The 27,461-nt window shown below is 40.6% G+C and overlaps 1 protein-coding gene and 1 long non-coding RNA gene across 4 annotated transcripts in view; one reads left to right on the top strand and one right to left on the bottom strand.

Annotated features, from left to right (window-relative positions):
- Positions 1–27,461, top strand: part of LOC111588478 (uncharacterized) — a 242,339-nt gene that overhangs the window by 187,910 nt on the left and 26,968 nt on the right. For both annotated transcript variants that reach the window (XR_002748182.3, XR_002748183.3), the window contains one exon: positions 1,480–1,572. This is a non-coding gene — a long non-coding RNA (uncharacterized LOC111588478). The remainder of the gene's footprint in view (positions 1–1,479; positions 1,573–27,461) is intronic.
- Positions 7,839–27,461, bottom strand: part of rab28 (RAB28, member RAS oncogene family) — a 30,135-nt gene continuing 10,512 nt past the window's right edge. The window contains exons 4-8 of one of the 2 annotated variants that reach the window (XM_035943176.2): positions 26,340–26,469; positions 13,322–13,425; positions 13,151–13,228; positions 10,458–10,559; positions 7,839–9,426 (exon numbers count right to left, since the gene is read on the bottom strand). In XM_035943176.2, coding sequence (XP_035799069.1) covers positions 10,464–10,559; positions 13,151–13,228; positions 13,322–13,425; positions 26,340–26,469 — 408 coding nt within the window. In that variant the 3' untranslated portion in view covers positions 7,839–9,426; positions 10,458–10,463. The remainder of the gene's footprint in view (positions 9,427–10,457; positions 10,560–13,150; positions 13,229–13,321; positions 13,426–26,339; positions 26,470–27,461) is intronic. The other variant, XM_035943177.2, reaches the window with a different exon arrangement.

The following is a 27,461-nucleotide window of genomic DNA, read 5'->3' as shown; positions in this document are numbered from 1 at the left end:
GAGATAGAATGGTTGTTATCTCATGTAGAGGAACACCTGTAACCATTTGGTGGTCATCCTCGGCTTAAGAGCATTAAGCTAAATTAAACACACTAGTTGCTGCAGTGTTGCCTCTACACCTTTTCTACCAACTAGGAAGGTAAAAGCCAGGACCACATTCACCATCGAGCGATGATGAATGTTCCTGGATTCAGTTTCCTTCATAAAAATGCAGTTACATGAGCAAATGTATGTTGTCAGTCAATGACATCTTAACTGTCTCCCTTGGAAAGTCAAGAAAGTCGCTATTAGTTGGATTCCACTGTGTCATCCATATATGTGTCTTAGCGGAGTTATGACCTTCTTCTACATGAATAATGATCTTTTTTTTTATTTCATCTTGAATATTTTTGATTCATTTATCAAACATTGCACAAAATCTCATCACCTTCAAGTTTTGCATGTTTCATTTAGATAAATGTAGCGTTTTATTTATTGTTCTTTTGGGTTCAGAATAATGTCTAACCATACAAAACCCTGTCAAATCGCTTTGGGTAACATGAGAAATGCAGCGCCCGTCAAGCTAAAAATAAAAGTAATTTTTCTTGATTCTTGAAAAGTTGACATTGTGGAGGTTCACTGATGATATGCACCCTCTGTACACATCATGAAGCACAACATATCCAAAGACACCTGGTGGAAAATTCATATTCCTGTGCCCTTTGTTCTTTGGAAAAAAGCAGGATAGACAGACTGCATATTTTCAACACAGCAGAACAGATTTTCCCAGTCTGAGCGGCCGTCCCTGTAGAGAAATGAACACCTGAAGCAGTCACTCATGGATGTCAATAAACACGGACTTGTACTGTGCTACATGCCATCTTCACACACTATTGTTTCTCCACTGAGGCCTGAACAAGAGACTCATTTTTGAGGCTTCATGCTGAATGAATTTTCCAGTCAAATATGGAGTGAAAGTTCCACTCTGTCGCACATTAAATGGGACATAATTTGTGGCAGAGATCAACATGGAATTAGCATACTTCCACAAATCCAGAAGGGATATGCCCTCTGTAATTAGCAATAATGCTCAATTCATTTTGGCTACCGCCATTTTCACTCCACAAAAGCACACATTTAATCCCAGAGCCATAGTTTCCCACCTCAAAAAATGCCACAGTGGAACATTTACACGTATATTCACACTTTTTCGCATCTCAAAGCTCTGCAGCATCCTCCTAAGTAGTCTTTTGAAAAGCCTCAAAGTGTCATCTTTGGCTAAATGCTGTTTTCAGCAGCCTGTAATGAATAGCACTTAAAATAACTGAATGGCTCTCATATCAGGTTCAGTATCCAAAGTATTTTGGGGAACAATGAAGGGGGAATCACAAAGCAAGAGAGACAGAGAAACAGAGCTGAGTAATGACCTTGTAACCTGCCTCCCGCCATATATTTTCACTGATCTTATTAACTCTTTTATGTATATTTATCTTCCAACAGATGCGGCAAGTAGTGACACCCAACTCTGGTCCCACCCAGTAACTGTCTCTTTGTTGAGGATGGCGCAGACTGGATTCAGGTGCTGAGAAGAGGGTAAGTGCTCGGGTGTTTGATCATTACTGTCATTTTTACACGACGATATCATTGTGTTTCCTTCTAACCGAGCGGATCCTTTATCAAACACATGATCTGTAAGAGTCTGCGAGCCAGACGAGGCCTCAGTTTTCAGCTCTGTAAAGGCCACGTTCATTCATCATCTTGTTTTCCGGAAAGAGACAGCTGCTGACGTTTGTTATGATGTGCACACATGTTGCATGTCTGCAGCTCTCACAGTATCTGAGTAAGGCTGGTGTTGTCCTCGAGGGTCCGCAAGGGTTCCATTGAGCGGATGTCGGTGTACCCTTCAGTTTTTTCTAGCTGTGTGGGTATCCATGCACTGGAAAAAATGCCCCTCTCAAAACAAGAAAAAAAAGTTATTTCAAGGAACTTTTACCTTGAAATAAGTGAAAAAAATCTGCCAATAGAACAAGTTAAAAATGACTTGGTAAGATTTCTTGAAATAAGATATGATATTTAGACTATGGAGATCTTAAAATTAACTGGGAAAACTTATTTAAAGCTATATTTTACCAGGATTGTCAAGCTTAGGTGTCTTAAAATAAGTCAGACATGCTTTAAAAAAATTAGCAGTTTTTCACTCAAAAATAGATTTTTACTTTCATGTAACCTTCTAAATTAAGATGTATTAAGCTTATTTTGAGTTTTCTTGTAAAATACAACTCAAAACAAGATAATTTCAAGATCGTTTGACTCAACAAGATATTTAAGACGCACTGTCTTAAAACAAGTCCCTCCATCTTGCTGAGATGTCACTTGTTAAGTAAATTTGTCTTAAATCGTGTGGGATGGGACATTTTGACTGAAAATAAGACAAATAAACTTTGTAAGATTTTGAGTTTTTGCAGTGTGTGGCCACTATGCAACAAGGACACCAGCTGTGAATGTGCTGGACACACAAACGGCAATATATTGCGCATGTAGGGAACACATACTCCAATAAAACTAGAAAGTAGAACAATAAACAACAATGCATCTGTGGTATCCTCTATTGTCTTCATGTAAGGGAGGATAAGTGCATAAATGTGTTATATAATTTTGTTCAAACAGTGGCAATCTGGCAGTAAGGCTGCTAAAATCCAAAACTTTTAAAAAATGGCAGTAAATAATGTAACTATACAAAACTAAAAATGTGAAAATCAACAGTAAACATTTGTGGAATAATATTTTTAACTGATTCAGATACAGAAAAATGGTGTCATTTTATGGACACCCCTTGTAAAAAAAGAAGTTAATGTTTTTGAAAAGAATACAAATACTTAATTCCATTTTTTATAGTTTTTTTTTCTTTACAGTCAACATGTAAATAAATACTTTCTTCTTATGATTTGATCAATTATCTGTAATTTAACAAAAAAAAGGAGAAATCTGGAAAATAACTGTTAAAAATGTCTTATAATTTCTCAGTCTTTAATGTAGATAATATCTGAAAATAATATTTAATAATTATATGTTCTGCTGATTTAAATGCAGTAGTGTAGTGTATTTTTTATTTTTTTTTACAGTTATCATATAAATGAATACTTTTTTCTCTAATTTGAGTAGTTATTATCTGGACTTAACAAGATGTGTAAACTTTTTTAAAAAATAGTTAAAAGACTGTCTTTAACAAAAGTTAATATTTTACAGTGTAGAAACGAAAAAAGAAACAGTTACTCTACTTTGTGATTGCAAAAACAAGTACAAACACATCTGTGTTTAAAATGTCACAGGTTTAAATGACTTTTCAGCAATTTTAGGACTGTTTTGCCACATTAATGGAAAACTGACATTTTAAATGCTTTTAAAGCTCTGAAAAGTTTGTACTTTGCTGTTTTTTAAACAACGGTAGCATTAGTCAGCATGCAGCATTTACAGCTGGAATCCAACAGAAAGATCCTGCAACATAATCTACTTCTCCACTGGATCCAGACCTTCAGTTTCTAGAAGAGAGTCCAAGTGATGTCAGCCAACTGAAAGTAGTTGCCTACTCGTAATAATAATCAGCTATGTGACACTGTTTCAGAAAAAATGTCAAATGTCCTCAGATTCAGACAAAATAAACAATAAGACACTATGATGTTGGATGTTTGGATATTATAGGTATCATTTCCCAACATTTTATTGTCAAAACAGTTAATCAGATAAACTCAAAGCTAAATTAATCAACAATGAATGTTTTTGATCTGAAGATTCCTTGTTTAGTCCAATTAAAGTACAATCTTGTCTCGTAAACTGAGATGACATCTCGTCATCAACCACAACCATACTGGAGCTTAGATCAGCGTGCAGAGTCCGTGATTTTTCTGGGCTGGTTTCACTATGACATATTCATAATCAGCTAATGGTGCATTCAGACTACCAGTGAAAAGGCTAAAGGAAGCAGGCGACAACGAAGCTAAAACTGATGCCTGACAGTTGACATGCGACCGATCGAAGTTGAGCTGGCCTCCAATGATGCTGTAAATCATCCACCAGTCATGTTTTTGTCACAATTCCCCATTTCTATCTCCTGTTCCATTCATTCTAAAAGAAATGGAAGAAAAATGTTTTCTTGCTATTTAACTCTACCTTTTCTTTTACCACAATATCATTAATGTCAACGAGAGCTTGAGCAGCACTTTAACAGTGACTGTAGCTGGCCACACTTGGCTGATTGTCGCTTGTAGTGTGAATATAGTTCAACCATCCTGAGTCACTACAGTCCTGTAAACTGCAGCTGGTTCACATGGACTGCAACTATTCACATCATAGTTTTATCCGTCTATCATCAACATTGCTTTAACCTTTTCCCCGTTTCCACACAGTAGACACAACCACTTATGAGTATCTGCTGCAAACAAATCACATTTACAACAGGTTTTAATATGTTTACTGAGAAAAGGCTTAAATCCTAATATCTCCCAGATTTAATCATCAGTATTAGATCATCCAAATAAAGGAGCGTTTACCTTGAGATAATGTTAGAATCCAGTGTGCATGCCACCTAAAGGCAGGTAATTTTTGATACTTAAAAGACTTAGACCTCTTTTAACTAGAGGCTCAACGGTATTAAGCTGAGATGATTTCTGTGAAAAGGTTGTGGTTTCCTTGTCAAAGACCCAACATCAGCACCTAATTTTTGTGTTAGATTGAAAGAATATCACGTGCCCTGTAATAAGCTCCTGCTTTGTTATTGCTCTCATTGCACCCCTCCTCTGTGCATCTAAAATCTGATACAAGAGCTATTCAGTTTTAAGTGCTATTCATTACACCCCACTGAAAATAGCATTCATCCGTGCCCTCTAAAGAGAGAAAGACTTTCAGTTTTCTGTCCCCCGTGCCTCTTTTTCAGATTCTCTGCTTTTACTGGCAGGTCTTCCCACCAGACCAGCGGACTATAAATATGACCCCTCTGAATGCCCACATCCTTGCCCCTAAAATAAATCATGCGCCTTTCAGCTGGAGCAGACACACGGCACCTACCAGGACAGTCCCGTCTGTCTGCACAAACTGCAAATGAGACAAGCAGAGTTCTCACATCACAATCTAGCAGCACACACACACACACACACACACACACACACACACACACACACACACACACATACTTAGGGACACCCACAGACAACAGAGCAGAGCAATCCTCTGGAGCACCCTGGGAACTGCTGGTTCACTCCAGGGCTTGGACACACGGATGCCAGCTCTGGCCCAGCGCAGGCCCTGCCTTGCTTTGCCTGTCGCTGCTGGCTGCCGGCCGGCCCAGTGCACTGTTACAGAGAATAGCAGCCAGCGTGGGGACGAGGGGGACTGGAGCTCATCAGAGGGGTTGACTCAGTCCTGCCTACTCCCTCAATGATGTGGGTCTGGCACTCTGCACAGGTGGAAAACGGAAGAGGGTGAGTGGGTAATCATGAGGGTGTTGGCCCCGTTCTGCCCACACACACAAAAAAAAAAAGAGCACAGCCCACAACTATGGCCCTCTTACCAGCTTGTCGTGTGTGGTTTTTTGAGACTGTCATCACAGAGTTTCAGCGATGAGAAACGCAGACAGGGAGGAAGAGGAAAGAGAAATACAAAAAAGTAGGACTTGTGCCCGTTGGATTCAAGTAAAAAGACCTCCAGAGGGAGGTGTTTTGGTTTCGTGGAGGACCGAAACTTAGTCCGAGACTACAAAGTACTGAGCAAATTTAATGTGTCAGAGTTGTTGACTAAATGCTAACAAACACATCGTACAGTTCCTCTGTTTACTTCTGCATCTTTGCTGGTATGTGTACCCAAATGGAGAGTGAGCAAACACCGAAACCAACCATCACACAAAATGATTCACACTGAGCTGTTGAGGAAACAAGCAGACAAATTCACTTTGACGCAAATCGCCCCTGACTTTTGCCAGTCTGTCAAAAGCCTCACCCTTCTCCGGCATTATCCACGCGGTGATATTCTTTCCTTCCGTCTTCGGGGGGGACGCCGCTGTTGTGAAGCAGGAAACAGACTGCAGTTGTTTTCTTTGCAAAAACACCTGTCTAAACAGCAGCAAAGCCAAGGGCAAGGCTCGCCTGTCAGCGCTGGTGACAGCTCTCGACAAAAATTCAGCAGAGACAATTCCTAAGACGTCCACTCAAGCGAAACAATGCACGTGTGCTGGAATGACCCCAGCTGAGCCGCCTGACTCTCCATTAAGACACGCTGTTGTTTGCAGTAGCTCTGCAACACACGGTCTCTATTAGCAACACCTGGGAGAAGATAATAAAAAGAAGATATCTTTGTAAAGATACACTCTTTGTTTTGTTTGTCTCAGTGGTTGCACTTAATCCTTCTAAATACATCAGCGGTTTCAGTGACATTGACTCAGCAAAAAAAAAAAGGAAGCTGAACGCAAAACCAGAACCCTCTTACTGTTGTGTGACAGCAACAAAAGCGTGGACTAGTTAAGTGATTAATTAATACAGCTTACAACCATTTATAAAGCCGTTTGTATCATCTGTCCAGAGTGGATTTAGGGTCTTTTTCAATGAAGATTTACTGAACAAAGACCAGGTGCCTCATTAGCTGCAGAGTCTGTATAGAGGGGGATCTCTGGGGTGGTCAAGTTTCGCTCCTTATGCTTGAATTTCAGCACATGGATCCTTAATCTGTAATGTCCTCATCAGCTATAGCCTAGTTCCCATCATCTGCCGCTCATATGAGCACCTCCGGGGCCTGATCCTGTTGGGTTTGTGTGAGCGGCATGGAGTGAAAAATTGCAGGCCCAAATGTGGTAACAAGCTCACAAAGGATGAGTAATGGGAAAGTCTGCACACATTCACAGGGCTCGCATTGTGGTAAAGCTACACTCCTCAGACTAACATCATTTGCTAATTCAGGGTTTCTGCAGAGTTGACCAAATTAAATTTTCATACTGTACAGAATGCAATTTCATACAGTAATTTAACAGTAATACGAGCCAGTGTATGAATGGAGGATGGAAAACCAGTAGGGCTAGTACGAACTAGAATTGTTTATTATTTTATCATGTGTGGAAGACAACTGTACATGGATTAAGCAATTGAAAAATATTTTATTTTGGTTTATTTAAAGGTGGAGTATGTGATTCTAATCCAATACACTTTTTTGACAAATATCTCATCATTGTTCACTATCTGTCCGTTCTGTGTATACTGAAAAAAATCTGGTTTTAGTTCACCTCTCTGGCTCTGTAAGTGGTTCAGACTGTGCAGTACTAGTGAATGGTCTGTCTGCACAAACGCTGAGGCTTGTTTGTATTTAATCCAGTCACGATCGTCTTGGGCAGTTCTAAGCCCAGGATTCAGGATTCAGTGATGGTGCCCTCGCAAAATCAAGACAAGGAAATTTGTTTGGTGAAACATTTCCATGAAGGGGAGGCGTCATTATATTAGCTAGTTCACTAAAAGAACCAAGCAGGGCCGCCTTATTACGCAATCTAAATCTTTATCAAATGTTGAATATTTGCTGCTTAGAGGCTGTTGTTTTTTTCCTGAAGCAGCAATCAAAAGGCATCCTAGCTACTGTAGCAGTAGTAATTGTGTTTATTATAGGTTATAACTGAAATTACCACACATGACAGAAAAAAGTAAGACTTTTTAAAGCTTCCGAAGTTTTGAGGAACCTGCTTATAGTGCTTTTAAAGACTTGAGAGTATTTTTCATATTTATTTTTTTTACCATATTGCAACATGATTAAAAGCTGCCAGATCTCTTGGCTATGTAAGATTTCCCAACATGCAATGTCACATATTTTGTATTCACAGATGCAATGCAGAGTTTTTTTCTACGTAGCATCTTTATTTAGAAACACAAATCCATGTGCTGTATTACATCAACTAAACAGTCATTTTCATTAGTACATTCATAATTCTTTTAAAAGTGTACATTTCATTGACATGAGCAGAATTTACAAGATGCAGCCGCATGATTGTTAATCAATGAAAGGAGCTTTGAAATGGAGCAGAAGTGGCTTTTATTGTACACATACATACTTTACACACATGGCGGCTAATTGGTTAAATGGACTCCACATTAAATGCCATCATACCAACATGTACTATCACGTAAAAGCTATTTTGACAAAACTGCTTGATATCTTAGTTGTTTCTAACAACACAGAAGCTGAAGGACAGGTTATTAAAATATGGTCAAAGTGAAGATCTTTGAAGCATTTTATGCATCATAGCCATTCTTCAATGCAAACCTCTGTTCTATAACGGACAGTTGAATAAGGCTATGTAGAGTAATCTAATAAAATGTTAAACATTTCCACTTAGCTTGACGCTCAAGTACTTCCTGAGTCACATTCATCTATCTACGTCAACACTTCATCAACACAGCATCTGAATGTTCCTCCAACAGGATGAACCTGGGAATGTTATGTGTGAAAATATGAAGCTAAATCATCATGATGGATTGCCGACTCTATGAGAAAGATGTAAAATATTTTTTGATTTGTAACCTGATGGGAAAAAGAATAGAAAATGTAAATTTTGGTTAAAAATTGAAATATTTCTATGTAAAACAACAGTACACAGTTCACATCACATCACTGCTACAGCAAGCCCCTAATTGGCAAATAGAAAGCTTCGATTCATCTCCATCCACTACAGTATTTTAACTTCTACTTCCCTTCTGTTCAACTGATGAGCACCACAAACATTAAGGATTACCTCAAAAAATCCTATGAGTGCGATTTTGGTTTGTCTTCCCTGTTTTCGTCCCATTAACTGTCACCATGAATCTACTCTTTGACACAGATCAAACAGGTGTTAATGGTGTTCTTTATAAACATACTGACTCACTGAAACGAATGTCATTATGGTAGAGGAAAATATGCCTATATAGAAAAATATTTTCAATTACCAGAGTGACTGATCTTAGCTGTCTTCCTGGTTCAAACAATCAGCTTCACACTAACGCATAAATCAAGTAAAGAGTCTTTTCTAAAATATATATTCAAGATGATTCTTAGAAATAAAATGATAGCTGCGTGTAAACTTGAAAAACGCTGAGGTTTCCTTTTTGGCGAACCACCCAAGAAATCATTTCTGCTAAATATCCAAACTACAGGCCAAGGCCTCGAAACCGCACAGTCTGTTCTTTATCTCACTCATACAGTGGACACACAGGAACACAGAATACTTTTCATCTGCTCATCCCAAAAATCCTGAAAGAGGAATACTGGCTGAAGACAATTATACATCTTTGTGTATGCAGATGTGTGTGTATGTGTGTGTATGTATATTGTGTGTGAGTGTATTAGAGGGGATCACTGCACCACACACATGGAGCTGCGAGGAGGGTTGACCGTCCGGGCCACAGTGTCCTGACTGTAGTTCACAATGTCTGCCTTGACCACACGCTGAGAAAACAGAGACACAGATGAACACATGGAATTAAAAAGCTGCATTCAGAAGAAAGCTAGTAACCTCCACAGAGCCCATCGATCACTTGCATTTTACAGATTTACAAACAGTTCTAGAGAATGAGAAAATATACTCTGAATAAGAGATTCAAGTCTTTGCTTTCTCACTGACAGTCTGATGAGAAGACTGATTCTGCTCTCGTGTCTGTTCTGTAAATATGAAGCTAGAATAGTCATTTAGCACATTAACAATGTCTAGACCTGTATTTCTGATTAATTTAATGTTATCTTCATTGAAAAAAACTGCCTTTCCTTTAAAAATAAGGACAGTTCTAAGTGACCCCAAACTTTTGAACGGTAGCGTATATTACTCTTTGTGGTCCGAATATTTAAGTACTTTATATTTATCTTAAAAGTGACTAAACATAACTCCTGTTTCCTGAACTGTTTCTTTAACATTTCTTGGTTTGCAGCTTAACATCCGTGCTATGATTTAAGACACTGAGATTGAAGTTAATCTAGAGTCGTATTTGTTCTCATCACATCACACTGATGAAATCACAGCTTAGATGGTTTGCATTCATGTAGCACCTTTCAAGCTTTGCGGTTCTACAATACCTTTTATAATGTTTCTCATTCACCTTTTTTTTTTTTTTTTTTTTTTTTTAACGTATATCAATCATGCAAGGTGCTGGCTTGTCATTGAGGGTAACTTGGGGTTAAAAGTGGAGGGTCCAGGGATCGAACCCTACAATTAGTGGTCAACTTGTCTGCCACCTGGGTCATAGTCACCACAGCTTAGATTCCCAAGAATAACTTAGAACAAGACTTTAAACTCTGTGATAACACTATAACAAAGGAGGTGTACCAAATTCTCCCATTCTGATTGCTCTAAAGCCCAAATCTGAACTACCAGCAGCAATTAACCGCTACCACTGACTCCACTGTTTGCTATAACTACAAAACTACTGTTTTTGCATTCTATCAGGTTTCTACTGAGGTGTATCTATGTAGCAGTAGAGACGTACTTCCAGCTATTGAACCGAACATATTTTGCTTTGCTGATGGTTTTCATGTCTAATTGGACCTTCATCCTGTGGGTAATCCACCAGCTCAGCCTTCACGATCCTCTGAGCAGGTTCAAAGCATCAGAACGGTGGACGAATGGAGGACAGGAAAGAGATTTTTAAAAACATGAAAAGAAAGGAAAAGGACAATGAGAGAAACATGAGAGCACATGATAAGCGTTAGAAGAAAGAATCAAATAAATTAAAGACAGTTGATGAGGAAGGATGAATCATGGTGTGTTAGAAATAATAGATGTTGAAACGAACAAAATAAAGTGACGCATGGCATCAGTGGACACAGCTGAGGCTGAAATTAGTCTTAAAGCCAAAATCTGAAACTTTCTTCAATTTTCTCAGTAAAAGAAGCAAAGACATAAAAACACACTAATGGAACAAACTTGAAACACTGTAAATCAAGGCTGCAACTAATGATCATCTGTTTGTTACTAAATAAAGTGCCTATATTCTAGGTATTTTCTGAACCCAATGTGTCATCGCTATGTTGTTAGATTGTCCTAACGAAACTCCAAATCTTAAAAAATTATTCGTTCAAAACATAAAACAGAACAAAAAGCTAGTCCTCACGTTTAGAACTGACAGGATCCAGCAAATGCCATATATGGTTAATGAAATGTCTCTATCAGCTTTACAGAATGTATTTTTCCAACTAAAATCTATGAAGAAATGATTATTGATAGTGCTGCTCAGCAAGGACAAAAATACCTCTCTGGGGAACAAAACACAATCTAAATCATTTTGAAGTTGGATTTTTTTAGTTGGGACTCAGCAGTTTACGATCATCTGAATTGAAGTTCAAATTGGCCTGTATTTGATCATAACAGTGCAACAGGCAGTCGGACCCTCTGCTGTATAACCGGGGAACAGCAGCCCACATGGCTGAATACGAGGCCCTGGTTGGCTGTCTGATTAACGAGCTGCCGAAGCCCGGTGTCGGAGTCAGTGAATGATCCGTGGCCCGCTATCTGATCCAACAGACAGAGGACCATGACGGAGAGGGCTGCCAGGCAGATATAATACTGTCGGAGGTTGTGACCCTCATGTTCTGCTCTCTGAGCCTGACAGCTGATAATGAGGCTTTGCTCACCCTGCAGCTACACCCCGAGCCATGACCTGCTCAAAGCCTCATCCCTGGATCTCTGACACAAACTCAGTGTAAAATTCCTTCATGTTTCCAACACTCGAAACTTTATTGTCTTATCTATTCGCACCTTTTTTTTCTAGATGAAAAAGTGAGCAATAAAAAACATTCCCGTAAATCAAACGGTCTACAGAAATTTAGTCTGTCTGCTTTTTTAAAGATAAATATTCTTGAATTCCAGTTTTATAAATATGAGGTTTTGCTGCAATTGTAATTTGCATTTTTGATTCATGTATTTTTTAAATAGAGTACAGATCATTTGGTAATAATAAGTAATTGTCAGATTAACTTATCATGCATAATACTTTGTTGCACCCATAGCTCAAACCACAGCACATTATATACTTCCCTTATTCTTTCTGCAAACATCCTTAGCCTTCATTTTTTTCTTGTAGGACTACTGTTGACATAAATATATTGATAAGGATATAAAGGTACTTAAGTCTGTCAACCAATCATGCAGTACTGCCAGCAAATAACCCTTTATAAATGTTTAATATCATAAACTCACTATTGTTTTTATCTGCTATTTTCTTTTCCATTACTCTCTATGGCTGACACAAAAAAGTTATTTCCTTCCACTGCTTTGCTGTGCTTTAACTACACGTAGCCTTTTTTCCATGAGGGCAAACTGGATCCAGCCACTCACCCAGCTTGATTAACCTGGATTAAAGCACTTTGCTTTACTGACAGAACTATCAAGGGAGGATTGGAAGAAGAAAGTAGATGGACACTTCCATTAGTCTGTGGTCATTTTCAGTTAGCCAGCAGCTTGAGAATTTGGCCAGTCCTTCGCCTACATGCTCTCCCTTCTCTGGGGGTCCTGACCTCCCTGTAGCCCCTAGGCTCATCAACCACTACCCAGCCAGTGTGGCTCCAGCCGCTCATATCAGACCCAGGATTAATGCTTCTGGGGGAGGTGACCTTGTAAATCCCACAGCTGCCACCACTGGGCACCTTGGTCTTGCTGGCAAGCTGAGACTCTGTTTTTTCCCAAAACGGTGGGAGATAAACCAAATAAATGAGACAGCCAATCCTAACCTCCTCACCCCTACAACTGCCTACCTTTAACCCCTGACTTCACGCATTAATGTGGTCAATGTGGGTCTATTTACAGATGGGCAGCGTCAGTGGCAGGTATAGCATCAGAGGAGGCACATGTAACAAACTCATGTTTACTCAACAGAAAGTCCTTTACAGTGTGTGGTGACCTCCATCGACCTAACACATTCCCTGTGACCTCCCTTAAGTTCAGCCGTAACATTGCACATAAACCTGGGTGAGAGGAACCTGCAAAAAATCATCAGGTCCTTTTAACTCTTTTACAAATCAATTACAATTTTAAGTTAACAGTAGCTGGTTAAGTTCAGAGATAAATTTTTACATTTTTTATTTGAGTTAGAGGCAAATAAGCCATTTAAGATGTGGCTTAAAAGCCAGCTGTACAGACATTTTTGTGAAATTTGCAATAAACCTTGATGTCATTATGGCTCACCTGGGACTGCTCTATTTCTGCTTTGTTTAGTTTCACACCAAGGATCTCTGCAGCCACTCTCTGGAAACAAAGGTAAACCTGGAGAGAGATAACAGGAAAACAGGACAAGATAAAAATGAACTAAGTCACTCCATGTTTTTACAAAGTCATATTGAATCTGCTGGGACTAACCGAATCTCCCGTCTTTGCCGATACAAACTGACTGACGAGGCTGTTCTCTTGGCAGAAGCGCTGGTGTTTGTCAGCCTTCACTGTCCTCATGTGCTCAAGGTCGACTGTGGAGAAAACATAGCGTGACGTTAGAAAAGTTACAGAAGATAGATAGATAGATTTATGCGTTTTGTATACAGCACTCTTGCGGGGTTAACTGTTACATATCAGAACATAAACACAAAAGATAACTATTTACACTTGAGTTAAGATGGAAGGGGTCTGCCTAGTGTACAATGATGGGGCACATAAATGCACATGAAAACAAAACGTAATTCAGTTGTTATGTTGCTTTCAAACCCAGCTGCAGAATCCACTGAGTGTTGTTATTTTTTTAACTTATGGAGGCAGTAATTTCAGGAGATTTGAAAGTGGAAATGATCAATTCAGTAGCCCCGAGCTTCCACTGTCAGCTGGTATTAAAGCTGGATGTGACACATTCCTCAGTGTAAGCCTAGTACAGTTGCACCCTGAAGCCATGAACCTCTATTTGACCCGAAACAGACAAACCAGCCCAGCTGTGGAGAAATGCTTAAGAAACAATACATGAATGACCGAAGACTTGAGGCTACACTCGCAGTGAGAGTGTAGATGGAGAAAACAGTTTGACTTATGAGTGTGCTGGGCCTTTAAGGTGGGCGCAAGGGCCCAAGATCTGGGTCTGTCACCTACAGCCTGATTTACTGAGAGCACACAATGACAGCACCTTCCTTTTCAGCTATTGTGGTGATGTCCCTGTGCATTCGACTCCTGTGCAGTGATACCAAGGGCTTTGCTTCTCCCCATCCTCACTATGGGGTCATCCTGGGGTCGATGAGGAAGGTCACCCGGGGGTCTTGTTGCTGAAAGCAATAGCTTGGTTCTTTATTTCTGGCTTTGTGCAGAAAGGTGGCCACGCCCGGTATCTGGTGCATACATGTCTATGTTAGCTGGAGGAGGTCAGGCTACTGTACGGTGTTGCGTTTCTCTCGTCCCCCCGAGTTTTAGTCTTTGTGTGAGGTTTCATTGAAGTTGTCAAGGATTTACCCTGTTCTCATGCCCCTAGTGTCTGTGTGTGTGTGTCTGTGTGTGTATAAGTGAATATGAGTGAGAGAGAAGGAAGGAGATGGAGCCAGAAGCAGAGAAAGAGAGAGACAGATACATAGCGAGGAAGAAATGTAAACACTGCTCTAATCCTGCTTTATGAATATCTCAGTCATATGACATATGACCCAAAAATGCTAAAGGTCAAAAAAATACATTTAGAAAGAATCATTTTTGACTAAAATGAATATTATCATCATCATGAGTGACATATAAACACAAACCTTTCTGGGCAAGGGCAGACACTTTTACAACGACTCAATGTGCAGGGCAGACTGTCATGTCCCTGCCTGTACATAAACATAGCTGTCTCATAGGCGTCAGCAGGTTATTAATTCCAGTCATTAACGGCGGAGGTACCCAGCATGCTACTAGAAGTAAACACTGCTAATCCTTTGGATCCTGCACACTTGGGAAAGGTTATCAATCATGTGTCAGAGTCAGATTAACCAACATTAACATAGTGGCTCAGGAGCTGAGGAAGGCACGTTACTGTTAAGCAAAAAAAAAATAAAAAATTGAACAAATGAGTGAGATTTCTGGATCCAGCCTGTGCCTGAGAGAAATATGCAAGTAGGCTGCGAAGAAAATTTCAGTAATAGCAAGAAAACTAGAAGAAGTGCAATCAATCGCTGAAGAAAATTTACGTGTGCTCACTTTCACTAAAAATGTCAGAAGCAAACTCTGTAAACAAACGAATAGTCTTAATGTTAATTGTTTGCATCTAATTTGTTTCAAGTTTAATCTTAGATTTTAAAATTGAGCAGATGTGTAAGAAATACTGGAGGAAATTACAGCTGAAGCCCCACAGATCTTCTAAATGATGTGCAGTGGCAGCAGATTTAGTTACTCGCTGCATTCACCTGCAGTCTCTGTTGTCCTGTTGTTGTAGAGGTTCAAATTTTCATTTTTGCTCAGAAAAAAATTAGTTCCTTGATACCTGGGAAGGCTTTAAGATTATACATGACTGAAAGCTGCAGAACGTTCGCCAAATGGTGAGATTACTTTGTCAACATACTGTATATTTTCATGAATAAGAAAACAGGACAGCGCTCAGTTTTGTACATGTCTTGATATAGTTTGTGAAGAACTATGTAGTTCCTTTTGGTCACAAAAGAATACTGTAGGTGGGCCCACTTTCTCACACAAAACCCTTTTTCAGCATGTGGCATTTCTCTGTGTAAACTGAATACAGGACTAATCCCACAGTTTTAGTGTTTTGCTCCATTTTTCTCCCTAATGTACCCATTTCTACTTATCAGGTTAAAACAATCTTCCTCCAATGATCTGGTTTCCCTCTGTTTCTGTCAAACTGTACATCAGCTTAACAACCCCTAGGAAGTGACTGCAAACACGAAATAAACTGTTTAGGCCTCTGAGCGCATAGAGATAGTGGAGGGGATCATCACTCGTCAAGAGCGATGGCCCTCCCTCGCTCTGGTCACCATCAGTGTTTATTTAAAAGGTCTGCCTGTCATTGCGGTGAATTACAAGACAACAGTTAGAGATTTATATCTGGTGGATAAATTAGGCTTTTACCGTAAATAATTGGTTTGTTATTGCGGTGACCTATTAAATGGGAACGCAACCAAATGAGAAGAAAATATGGATGTTGCTCTCCACAAGTTGGTGTCTATGGGGATGTCAGCGTAGCGGCTTTATGGAAAGAATCCTCTCACTGGCAGACCTGATTATCCTGAAACCAGACAGACTTGGAGAGGTTTTTTTTATGTCACTTAAAAACCCCAGTTTAGTAAGGAGGTTGGATTTTGTTGGGATGAATTTGCCTGGAGCATGTTTCTTTAAACTGATGTCCCTGCTATTTCCCCTTCCCAGAAAAACTGTTAAGCGTCAACTACCAATCACTGAAATGAAAAAACTGAAAAGCCGTTTTTCATAAATCTGAATTATTTTGATTGTATTTAGTGACTTTAAGTGACATTATGAGTGTGTTTACATGCACCAGATATCCTGTTACTGATCAGGTTTTTGAAATAACCTCATATTCTGGTTTCAGAAAAACCAGGTTTTGAGAATCCTGGACATGCTAGCTCGACTACTCCGATGGAATCCAGGATACTGTGACATGTAAACATCTTACCCAAGTTTCCAAACATTCTCTGTTTGTAGAGAATTGAGTAGCTGAGATGTTAAAGAATCACGACATACCTGCACACATACTAAAGTTACAACCCAAAAAAGGTCAAAACTAGAATACCAATATGCATGTAAACGTGCTCTGTAAGTTTTGAAGGAAGAAATAACATATACCTACAAATGGAAACACTCTTGCGTTAAGTTAAACAGGGGCGGTTGGTGCTTCAGCCTTTCTGTTAATCTGACGGCAACTGAAGATGTTTGCTTCATGTCTGAAAGAGCCGTTGGTCACTTTGCTGTTAAAGTTGCCGTGGCAATCCTACTCAGCCGGACCTTGTAACATTTCCGTATCAGTTTCCACACAGCACTCGTCTGAACTTAATGTCAACACATCCATGGAAAGGCACGTACAGGTGATGTACTACAGGTTGTATGAAGTGATTTGGAAAAGGATGTTTTCACATTTCAGCAGCAATAGTAGTCCAAAAACATCACAGAGTCCAGCAAAGACACAGTTTGCAGCCAAAATCATTAAACGCTTTCCTCAATTACTTTGCTCTGGGATTTCACACCTATTGCGAACTGAAATGTCCATAAAATTAAAACTTAACTGCGTGAACAGGTCAGACTCACCATTAAAAAAAAATGTAATCAGGGCTTTGACAAAATGTTAACAGAAGCTAAATTTTAGTTCGTTTTTCCAGCTGTTTGTAGGAGTCTTTCTTCTGAATTTACTAAATATCTGCAGCATCAAAACAGCAGTAGGATCCATGTGAGTGTCTCCAGAGAGAGAAGAGTGAATGCATTTACGCATGGAACAACAGCTGTAACTTCATGAATGACTTTTAGATATAAATCATCCCTGACATGGAGACAGGATCAATTAGGATCTTACAGTAGATGATTGTGTACTTCTAGCTGTCACACACAGTCACAGTTTGTAAACTACAGTTAAATCATTTGTTACAAAGCCACCGTCCTCAGTTTGACTCCTGAATTCCATCACAGCTGTTGCAATTTTGTTTGTTTTTTACTGCTTGTAGAGTAAAAGTTACATTATCAGCACGCAAAATTTTCAGTGTCTCAGAAATTATAAGGAAACAAGGCTATTATTGAAATGAACTTTTTGACAAGGTTGCTGTTAGTTTAGATTTACTCTTTTGTTTATTAGTGCATTAAACAGACATCATACATTGTTTGATGTACTGTCCAATATCGCATGTGTGAGAAATATCATACGTGTACTATTGCGCTCTACATCACTGTCATGTTCATGTCTGATGGAAGTCAAAAAGAAAATCAACATGAAAGGAGAGGAAAATATTTTTCTGCTATAGAGAACAAAGAAACACTAGTTTGTTTGCATTTCTTTACACCAATCATCGTCATTCATGGGCAGGGCTACGTAACGGATGCAGCTTCCCTCAAGATAGTGATGGAAGGAATTGTTGTCGTGGAACATTTGTATGCAGGGAGATGAGCACTGAAATAAATGGATAATCCTCAGGACAAAAAACTTACGGCACGATCCAAATCCTCTGCAAAACTTGAAATTTTTAATGGGATAGGTTGCTAGCCCAGTTGGTTGTTGTTATTTCCATAGCAAAGAAAACAGCAACACGCAGAAGGACATCCAGTGAGTGGACTAATAGTAAGGTAATAGCATTATTTCACAACCTCTGCCAGACAGGTTTGCTAACATTAGCCACTATGAATGCCATGAAGACTTCTGTTTTTTCTCCTTTTAAAATATTCCGACTTTAAGCGGAAAATCCACGCCAGAACCAAAAAGTTACTGGCAACGTCCCTTCCCAACATATCATATTGTTATTCTCGCTGATATAGCAACTAGCCAAAAGTGGACAATGTGATAATTCAAGGATGGATTCTAGGAGTTCACCTTCGCATGTTGCCAAGGCAAAACAATAAGCTAATAGGTCTACGTTGGCTAACCAGCCCGAAATCCTACACTGCGCCGTGTAATCCTCAGTGGGCTTTTTAAAACCGTGCTGTGATAACAGAGACACCTACTTACTGTTCTACTCAGTCAGCTGCTGGGGACCAATTGGAACAGTTTATCCAGCGAGCAACAGCCAGAGAATAGGCTTGACATAACACAGTTAATTGCCGGCAGCCTCGCTTTAAACTAAACAGCAGTTGGTGCGTCAGAGACTGTGAGGGTTGAGGGTGGAATGTGTGAACTGTGTGTGTGTATATGTGTCTGTGTGTGGTAGTAATGGCCGGGCGTGTGTGTTGTCAGAGACTTGGGGCTCAGAGGGGTCATATCCCATTAAGTGAAAGTTACAGGGTTGAGCCTAATCAACCCCAGGGGAGAACCTATCACTTCCAACATTACCTCACACTATGCCTTTAAGACCCTGTTAAGAGGTTTTGCTTAGTTTCCCCTCAATGACGGCCATGAATCGATTCAGACTGTATAGCGAGGGCAGGGATTATCAAACCAAGTCCAGCTCCTAATAAAATGACTTACAACTGTCTGGGCAAATTGTTCACCATGCACCACTAAATTTAAAAACATCCCAGGACTATTCTGCAGCTCTAACTTTTAATAGGGTTTTGTGAGTCTCAGCGGTTGCTTTAACATTGAACTGCCAAAAGAACAACGTGGTTCATATGTTCTGAGCGTCTTTTGAGAACCCACAGCAACTTTTTACTTGAATCCATCTGCATGGTTGCACATGTTGGTCTTTGTATATTATAGCATGTTAAGTGCAACAGGTGAAGTGAATGACATTGATAATCTCATCAAACTTTGGGTCCCCGGATTAATGTGGATGTTACTTTGAGATGTACCAATCACTTCAACATTGCTGCATATCAAACACACTCCCTCATAGCAACAGCTCTCCCAGACAACAGAAGTCTACCCCAGCAGGACAATGCGTCCAACCACCCCACAAAAACTGCTCAGGAATGGCTCAAGGAACATGACCATGAGTCAGAGGAGCTGACCCAGGCTTCAAGATACTAATCCAGTTGAGCATTTACACGATGCACTGGAAGAGGCTTAATCCATGGATACCCCAACCCACAACCACAGGACACAAGAATCTGGTGCCAGTGTGTCAGTGCCAGAAATCACAGGACAGCCCCAGAGGTTTTGTGTCCATGCCCCAATAAATCAGAGCTTTTTTGGAGACAGACAGGAGACATACGCACTATGAGGCAGGTGGTTTTTAATGTTGTGGCTGATTGGTGTACAATTGTGCTTTGAATACCAGAGTTGGCTGGTCATCTTGTCCATAAGTCAATGGCCATGAGCTTGTGACACTAATATGCATTCTCATGCAACTGATTTTTCACATCTCACCACCAACTTCTGGAAAAAATTCACATAAATAAGCAATAAGAAATAAAAAAAAAACAACCCTTAGACACTTAAAAATGTCAGTGAATACTAAAACGGCAAGAGTCTGCAAAAGCATCAGAATATATTTTTCCTTAAAGCCTGATGGTGAATAAGTAACGTTAATTGCAAGTGGCATTTTATTTACCTATAAATTTTGTGGTACAAGATATAGGGAAAGTGTAAAAAGTCTGTAAAAGTATAATAAATCATTCTGCATGATGTCTGATTGAATCAGACACCGATTTAACTTTCACAGCACAAGTGGCTAATAAAACAGAATGACTAGTGGAATTTATGTGAAGCATTTAAAAGATTGGGTCCAACTGGTTTACATGACTCAAAAACAGCTAATAAAAATGGAGGGTTTTAAAATATGATGGCCGTGATAATTCGGTACCTGTACAACATGTGTGGAAGGAAATTAATAAGTGCAAGTGTCCCTAGTTTTTTTTTTTCTCTCATTAATGCAGTAGAATACTGAAGTGTCACAGAAGAAGTTGTGTTCTTTACTCTTTGGACACTACGCAGTCATTCAGAACAGCACGCTTGCACATTTCATTAGACTTTAACAGTGTAGATACTGTTTATAGTTGGCAATGGTTATTTTCTAAAGACCGGAAGATCTAAATTTAGCTTAGAAGTATGTGAAGCTAAAATGTCTTGCAGTATTACTTTGGGCCTAACAGTCCCATATAGATGAGGAAAACATAATTCCAGCGTCAGTGTTGTTGCACAATATTGCGGCAATGTAATACTGATTTTGAATATTGTCGATCCAAAACTGTGATAGAGTAATTAGTAATAATTATCAGTTTACTGAAGCTTGAAGGTAAGTTATTAATATCATCATGACTTTTCTGAGTGAGTACAGACAGATGAAGTGCTGTTAGTAGCCGGGTGTTGTCGAGGTGAGCGGGGCCCGTGCAGGAGTCCTCGGGGGAATCCTGACAGAGACAGAGCGCTCTTTGTGCAGCGGCGCCCCTGCCCCGGTGGCCTGAAACGAGCCAAGACCGTCAGGGGACTCGCTTTCCACTAGGTCAGAAGTGTTCTGTCGACAGCTCATTGATCACAGCTCATCTTGTCATTTGATCGTTCTCCATGAAGCGCTGTGCGGACACACATACACGTGCAAACAGACACACTCGTATGCACACGCATGCATTCGCACTTTAAAACATAATCAGATACTCCACAGCGGCTGGTAAAACAATGTGGTCTTCCTCTCCAGTCGAGGAATGTAAAACAGTGAGTGTCCAGCAGTAGCTCTGCAGGCTGGAGTGCCGTGCTGTCACTGCTACAGTAAAACATGGGGCCGAGGGCCGTGCAGGCTGGGTTAATGGGCTCCCAGGACTCGTGAAAAGCGAACAAAAGGCCCAGTTCTGAGCCGACCGCACAAGGCGCTGTCCGGGGTTTCACTGGCCATGTCCTCCGAGTTCTCCTGTCGCTGTTAAACTAAGTGGACTTTTATGGGAGGGCAGTAATACATGCCTCTGTGAGCCGGCAGCATAACTTTGAGCTATAATAATTATACAGAGCACAAGGGAGCCTTAGTAATTGTATGTGTCGCATCACTGTAACTCTATTCATAATTATAAAGTCTTCCTATGGGCAATGATGCGTTAGACTGGCCTACAACTGCAACTTCAAGCTATAGCCGTGAACCGTATCATGGAAAGAGAGTTCTGCTCACGACTGCCTGAATAAACATCGTTCAAGTTAGAACCTGAAACTGGAGCAGGGTGCAAAGGCTGTGATGTAATATTTCACACCACAAAAAAGTAGATTTCATAAAAAAGGAAGGGAAAAATCTGTTGATATTTCACCTACATTTATAATATATCCCTGTGGATCGACATCAATTGGTTATTTACCCAATCCTGTGTCAGCAAGGTCCCTTCCAGGAATTCCTCCATATCAATGTTGTGGAGCAGCGAAGAAATAAAGTATACCCTGAGTGTGATGAGGGTTCCAGGCTGCACTCCGGTCAGGTGGCTAAGCTGTGCTGTGCAACTCAAATGGCCCATGACTTACCACACAAGAAGGTATTCGAAGACTGATCATCTAGTGCATGTGCAACAATATTTGCTTTATGGATGGCTAAAATGAATGAGGACTTTCCATGTTTCAACAGGCATGAGAGTCAAGAGAGATGAGTACAGGGACCAGAGCTGGGTCAAAAGCTGTTACAGTTAAATCTTATTTACTTCATTTCAGAAGGAGCGCGAGATTAACACTTGTTGCGTAGCTCTGTGTGGGAGAGGCCACCAGAATAAGCCTAAACAAATTCTCAAAAGAGTTTCTTAATCACTGGTGGACACACATCTCAGCATCTGCAGTTGTAATTTTACACTGACGTATAGGTTACAGTGTCATAAGGCTATAATTCTTCATTACAGCTTCAACTCTCTGCATCTGTGTCTTATAACCTGAATCGCTATTTCCCATCTTTTCCAGACTTAGACAGACAACAAACTAGTCAGTGCGGTTACTGAGACAATTTGATACACACATGCAGTCTGACCCTTTCCTTTAAATAAAATGTGAAGAGAAACAGGAAACACTAGATTTGCTGTAAACTGTAAACATTCCAGATCTCTACCCAACCATACACCATGCCTTACTAGAACTATATACTGTATATATAATGTTTTACAGCGTCGAACCTGTGGCCGTGCTACCCGCAGTGCAAAACAGACACTGCTGACGTGTTCATCCCTCCTATCTGGGGAGGAGTGAGGGTGCTGGGGTAAGAGCACTGGGCTTTTGTCCCACCACATGTCTATTGTGGCTAAACCTTTCCCTTGGGGGCAATTAGGACCTTTTAGTTTGTTGTAAGAGGACCTAAGTACGAGTGGGTTGAGCCAGGAAAAACATTTTTGAGCTAAACCAAAAACAGAAGCGCATTGAGCTCCTCTGCACTCCTGGACTTCTGAGCATCTCTCTATTAAGAAATGTGCAGGCCTACACTGAACAGACAGGAACTGTGGCAGCTTTACAGGGGCAGGGAGGTGACAGGGGTGAGAGAGCTGGGGAGGGGAAGGTTTCAACTCCACCCGAGGCCTAGCCAAGAGGGCAAACAACTCAAGACCAACAATGTTGGTGGCAAGGACATGCTTCAGGAGAATCAAGAGTTAGGGGAGATCCACGTTTCGCTTTAACTTTCACATGGCTGGATGGAAAACTGGGGAGAGAGAAGTGCAACGGGTAACTGTATGCGGTGAGATCTGCCGTAGCATGCAGAAAGCAAACACATGCATGTTGTTTAACACAACAGAGATACTGAGCCAATGAAAAGACATTACTGTAAGTAAAGGCAGCTACAGCAGAGGTGTTAGTCTACACGTGAGAGATAAGCATTAAGAGGAGGTATAAGTGTGTGATTGAAAGAGTCAGTGTTTGCACAGAGATGAAAATGAATGCACAAGTATGTTTGAGAGATGGGCCAAGATAGGGGCTTGGAGAAGAAAGAAAAGAGGAAAAAGAAACAGAGCAGAAGAGATAGGCAGGTAAGACATTAATGAGTGTATAAATTCTCTTGATGCGGGGACCTTATCTCCCTGTAAAAGGGGACGTTTCCCATGGCAGGCCTGAGTGGAACGGCAGTGAACAGTGTTAGAACCTCTGAGCAAAAACCCATGAGTGATGAGGAGAGGTTAAGAGAACTGAACCCATTTAAGTCACCCAAATAAGGGCTGTACAAGCCCATGATGGATGCTCTGGAGTTCCTGAGGGAAAGAGCACTGGCAATGGGAAGGGTGATGGGTGGAGAGCGAGCAGGGGTCCTGCGATCCCCACTTAATAAAAACAAATTGGTTTGATAAACAACACAAGCTTAACGTCTACAAAGAAATATGTGCACTAATTTTAAATAGCAACATAAGCCATTCTATAACAATGATTGTCCCTTTCAATGATATGTGTATGTAAATGCACATAAAAAGATGCAATATATGGATTCTGGCTGCTGACAATGAGCTACAGATTTTATATCAGTGACTTCAGACAACTCCTGATCTAAAACGCAAATAGTTACTAACAGGCCAAATGCAGCTGAAGCAAAGAGCAACAGAATTTATCATTTAGAGTCCTTTCAAAACACACAGCACTTATTACTCTACTAAAAAATGAAACACTCAAGTGGTGGCGGGGATGACTGCGCAACAAGCCAACATTTCTCCTGAGAGGGTCCTGTGTACTATACGGTATTACATGAGGCTGCGCTGTAATAAACAGTTATAGTATGTTTAGACAGACCAAGAGCTTAGCATTCTTCCATTACCTATGTGTTCCCAGAAACTCCACAAGTGTGTTGCTTTGCCCAAGTGCATGTTTCTGTACGAGTGTCTGTGTGTGTGTGCCTGCAAATGCATAAATAATTGTGTGCACATATGTGTGCCCTCAATAAAATATTTCATTGGCTTCCTCTCTGAATTGTTACAAGTGGTGCCATTATTTAACACAAGGCTCTGGGCAGCATGTAGAGGGCATGGGGGTGCAACATACTGGTGCTTAACAAGCACACTTAACCCCAGCCGGCCACGGCTAAGCCAAAGAAAGGAAAGGCTGTTCCCCAGCAGTGACATGGCACAGGAGGGCAGTCAGGCCAGAGTAAGGAGAGGAGGGGACAGCATCATTAATGAACCCGTCTGGTCCAGTGGCTCAATTACCGTACACTGGGTAAAGAAGACAGTGTTCAAATTAAACTAGGTAGGCACAGGGTAATTCTAGAAATGTAAGCTCAATGTATACGGTAGCACATGGACTGTTAAAAAGCCAAATAGAGGTCAATTTGATTGCAGCCTCCATGCAATGTGAATACTGTAACAGGTCTTTTACACACAGGAAAAAAAAAACCTTCAGCTGCACACACATAATTATTTCTCCTGTAACAACTTAAGTCAGTACTAGTATGGACATGACATCTACATCTAGTGTTCACCTTAAGTTTATCTAAGTGGAAACACTAAAAATGTTTGAGTGGTGAAACACCACAATCTCCCCTAAGACAAGCCCTCACAGAGACATAAATCTGTAGTGTTTTTCTAAGCTCCTTGTTATGTCTGTACTTCTATTTCGGTTGTCACAAACATGCTGCCTCACTCAGTTCAACATCATGGGAACCATTTAAAAGAAATCTAAACTCCGCTCCCAAAAGAATGCTGCGGATTCAGATGCTCAGCTTATTGTCTGTGTGTGCCAAAGATTTTAAGATAAAGAAAAATATCATAATACTTGAACATGTTAGAAGCAAAGTGGGTTGACAAAGAGTAAAACAGAACGTATGTGTGGACATTTCCAGCCAGATATCCAGACTAGCTCGCTTCAAGCACCATGAAAAAAAAAAGAGTCCATGGGAGGGTTCAGGGATTCATACAGTCTTGGAAGGTAATTGATTGCTCCTAGTGGGGCAATCTGTGTGGGATTTTGTTTTTCTTTTTTCAGCCTGTAGGAACAGAAAAAATACACATGGACCATTCTCAGCAATAGAGCCATTAGATGAGAGAGTGACTCTGCGAGTGAGGGCGGGGTGAGGAAGCTGACAGCTGGATGTGCCTACTTAAATATTACAGTACACACACTATCCGATACATCCAAAACCTAGCCTAAATACAGCGGCGCCCACCGTTAAAGCCTAGGCATTAGAAGATGCAACGGATGCAAAGACGAGAGAATCTGTTCTAGACAGGCGAATTAGACCGTGACCTATGTTCCCCGTTGAGTAACATTAGCGAGCTTCCTGTGTGCAGGCACCACTCTGTTGACCGTTCATCATCGCCGGGGAAGGTGGACAGTCACCATTACACACACACACTGACGCCTCACTTTACAATAACACAGCGGCAGCCATGACTCCACATCTGTCAAGGGGATGTTTAAAAAGAGTCATCATTATTGGTCTTTATTTAAGAGATGGGGGGATGGGTGCAGGCTGATAGGAGGATAGCCGTCTGGTTAACGTCCAGTTCCTCACCTTAACCAGCTACTCGGGACAGGAGAGCATGCTCCGACTGGGGTGGGGGCAGATGGGTACTGATGGAGAGGGAGAGGCAGATAAGCGGTAACCTGGGTCCATTGGTCCAAAGATATTAAATCATTGTCAGTCACTCCCAAGAGTTCACAAACATCAGCATTCCCATCGCTCTAAACCCTCACTCTCTTATCAGCTCTCTTATCACACCAATCAGTTATCTGGGGCTCTAACAAACACGTCTGCTGCCATCAAACACTCACTCCTCCATGCACAAACACAGACACGCAAAGTGAAAAATGCATCGGGGTGAAATTAATAGATAAATACTAAGTCCAGCAAATACGAAATTACCCACCTTCTACTGTCACATCACTAAGTTTTGTCAAACCACTGAAATGATTCTTACATACGAGGACCTTATGTCTGTTTGTGCAATTCTATATATGTGTAATACTCACTTTTGTTGCCTACCAAGGACACAACAGGCTGAATATCAGCCTCTTCATTGGCCTTCTTTACCATGTTGAACCAATCCTCCAGATTTTCGAAGCTCTGGTAGTTGGTGATATCATACACTAGAAGAACGCCCTGCAATGGAAAAAGACGAGACAAACAGTGTTAATGTTTTTACACTGTTAATTGAGTTTACACTCATCCACAGGGAGATCATGGATATGAACGCATAGCTTATTTTTTGCATCATATTCACTCATATTAATGAGTAAGATTGAATGAGAAAGGGAACAGTAGGTGGCACTGCTCCTCTTCTTAGAATAGGGGACATACTCACAGAGAATGGGACATGTTTTCTCACTCAGACTTAACCTTAGGTAGGTTCAGTACTATTGTGATTTCAGACTGCCAATTCATCTTGATCTGTTTGAAAGTGAAGATAATGTTTTGCACATAAATAATATGTAAGCACACTATAAATTCAAAGAGGAATAGAGGTCAGGTTTGGTTATATACTGTCTAAGCGGATGAATGAAGGCTGTCTGCTTAGAGACATTTTTCTCCTCCCTTTACCACCGTATGCACGACAGAAACAGTCATGCAATAATACCAGAGCCTTGTTTGAGCAAACACTTAGGTCAGAAGGAGTTGTTTGCATGAACACATAAATTAATGAAAAAGTAAACAGATACAAGAGCTGTTGGCATAATTCAAGACAAATAATGACATAGCTCAAATATCTGCTATCACTACCTCAGCTTTTGCAGTTTCTAAAGGACTGGAAATGAACATGAGCCAAAGTAAATGTCTCTACTTTTACTGCATGATGCAACACGACAGAACGGGTGTCTGTTGCTTTTTGTTCGACAGACACACACTGTCACAACACGCAAGGTCGGTGACGACAGCTTACGCCTCTGACAATTACTACAAGCCTCTCTGAACAGCCATGATTGATTACAGGACGCACAGTGCTGAACAATGGGTGTGAAAGCTCTAGACAGCGCTAACGACAAACTTTCTAAGCAAAGTGTCGTAATGTGGCAATGATGTATGACATTTTGATTGTGAAGGACAAAGATGGTAAAGGAAAGGCTGCAGACATGATGAAAAATACACTGTTGGTG

Source organism: Amphiprion ocellaris, chromosome 13, assembly GCF_022539595.1.
Source record: "Amphiprion ocellaris isolate individual 3 ecotype Okinawa chromosome 13, ASM2253959v1, whole genome shotgun sequence".
Lineage (NCBI taxonomy): Eukaryota > Metazoa > Chordata > Actinopteri > Pomacentridae > Amphiprion > Amphiprion ocellaris.
This window is presented reverse-complemented; position numbering and strand designations above follow the sequence as displayed.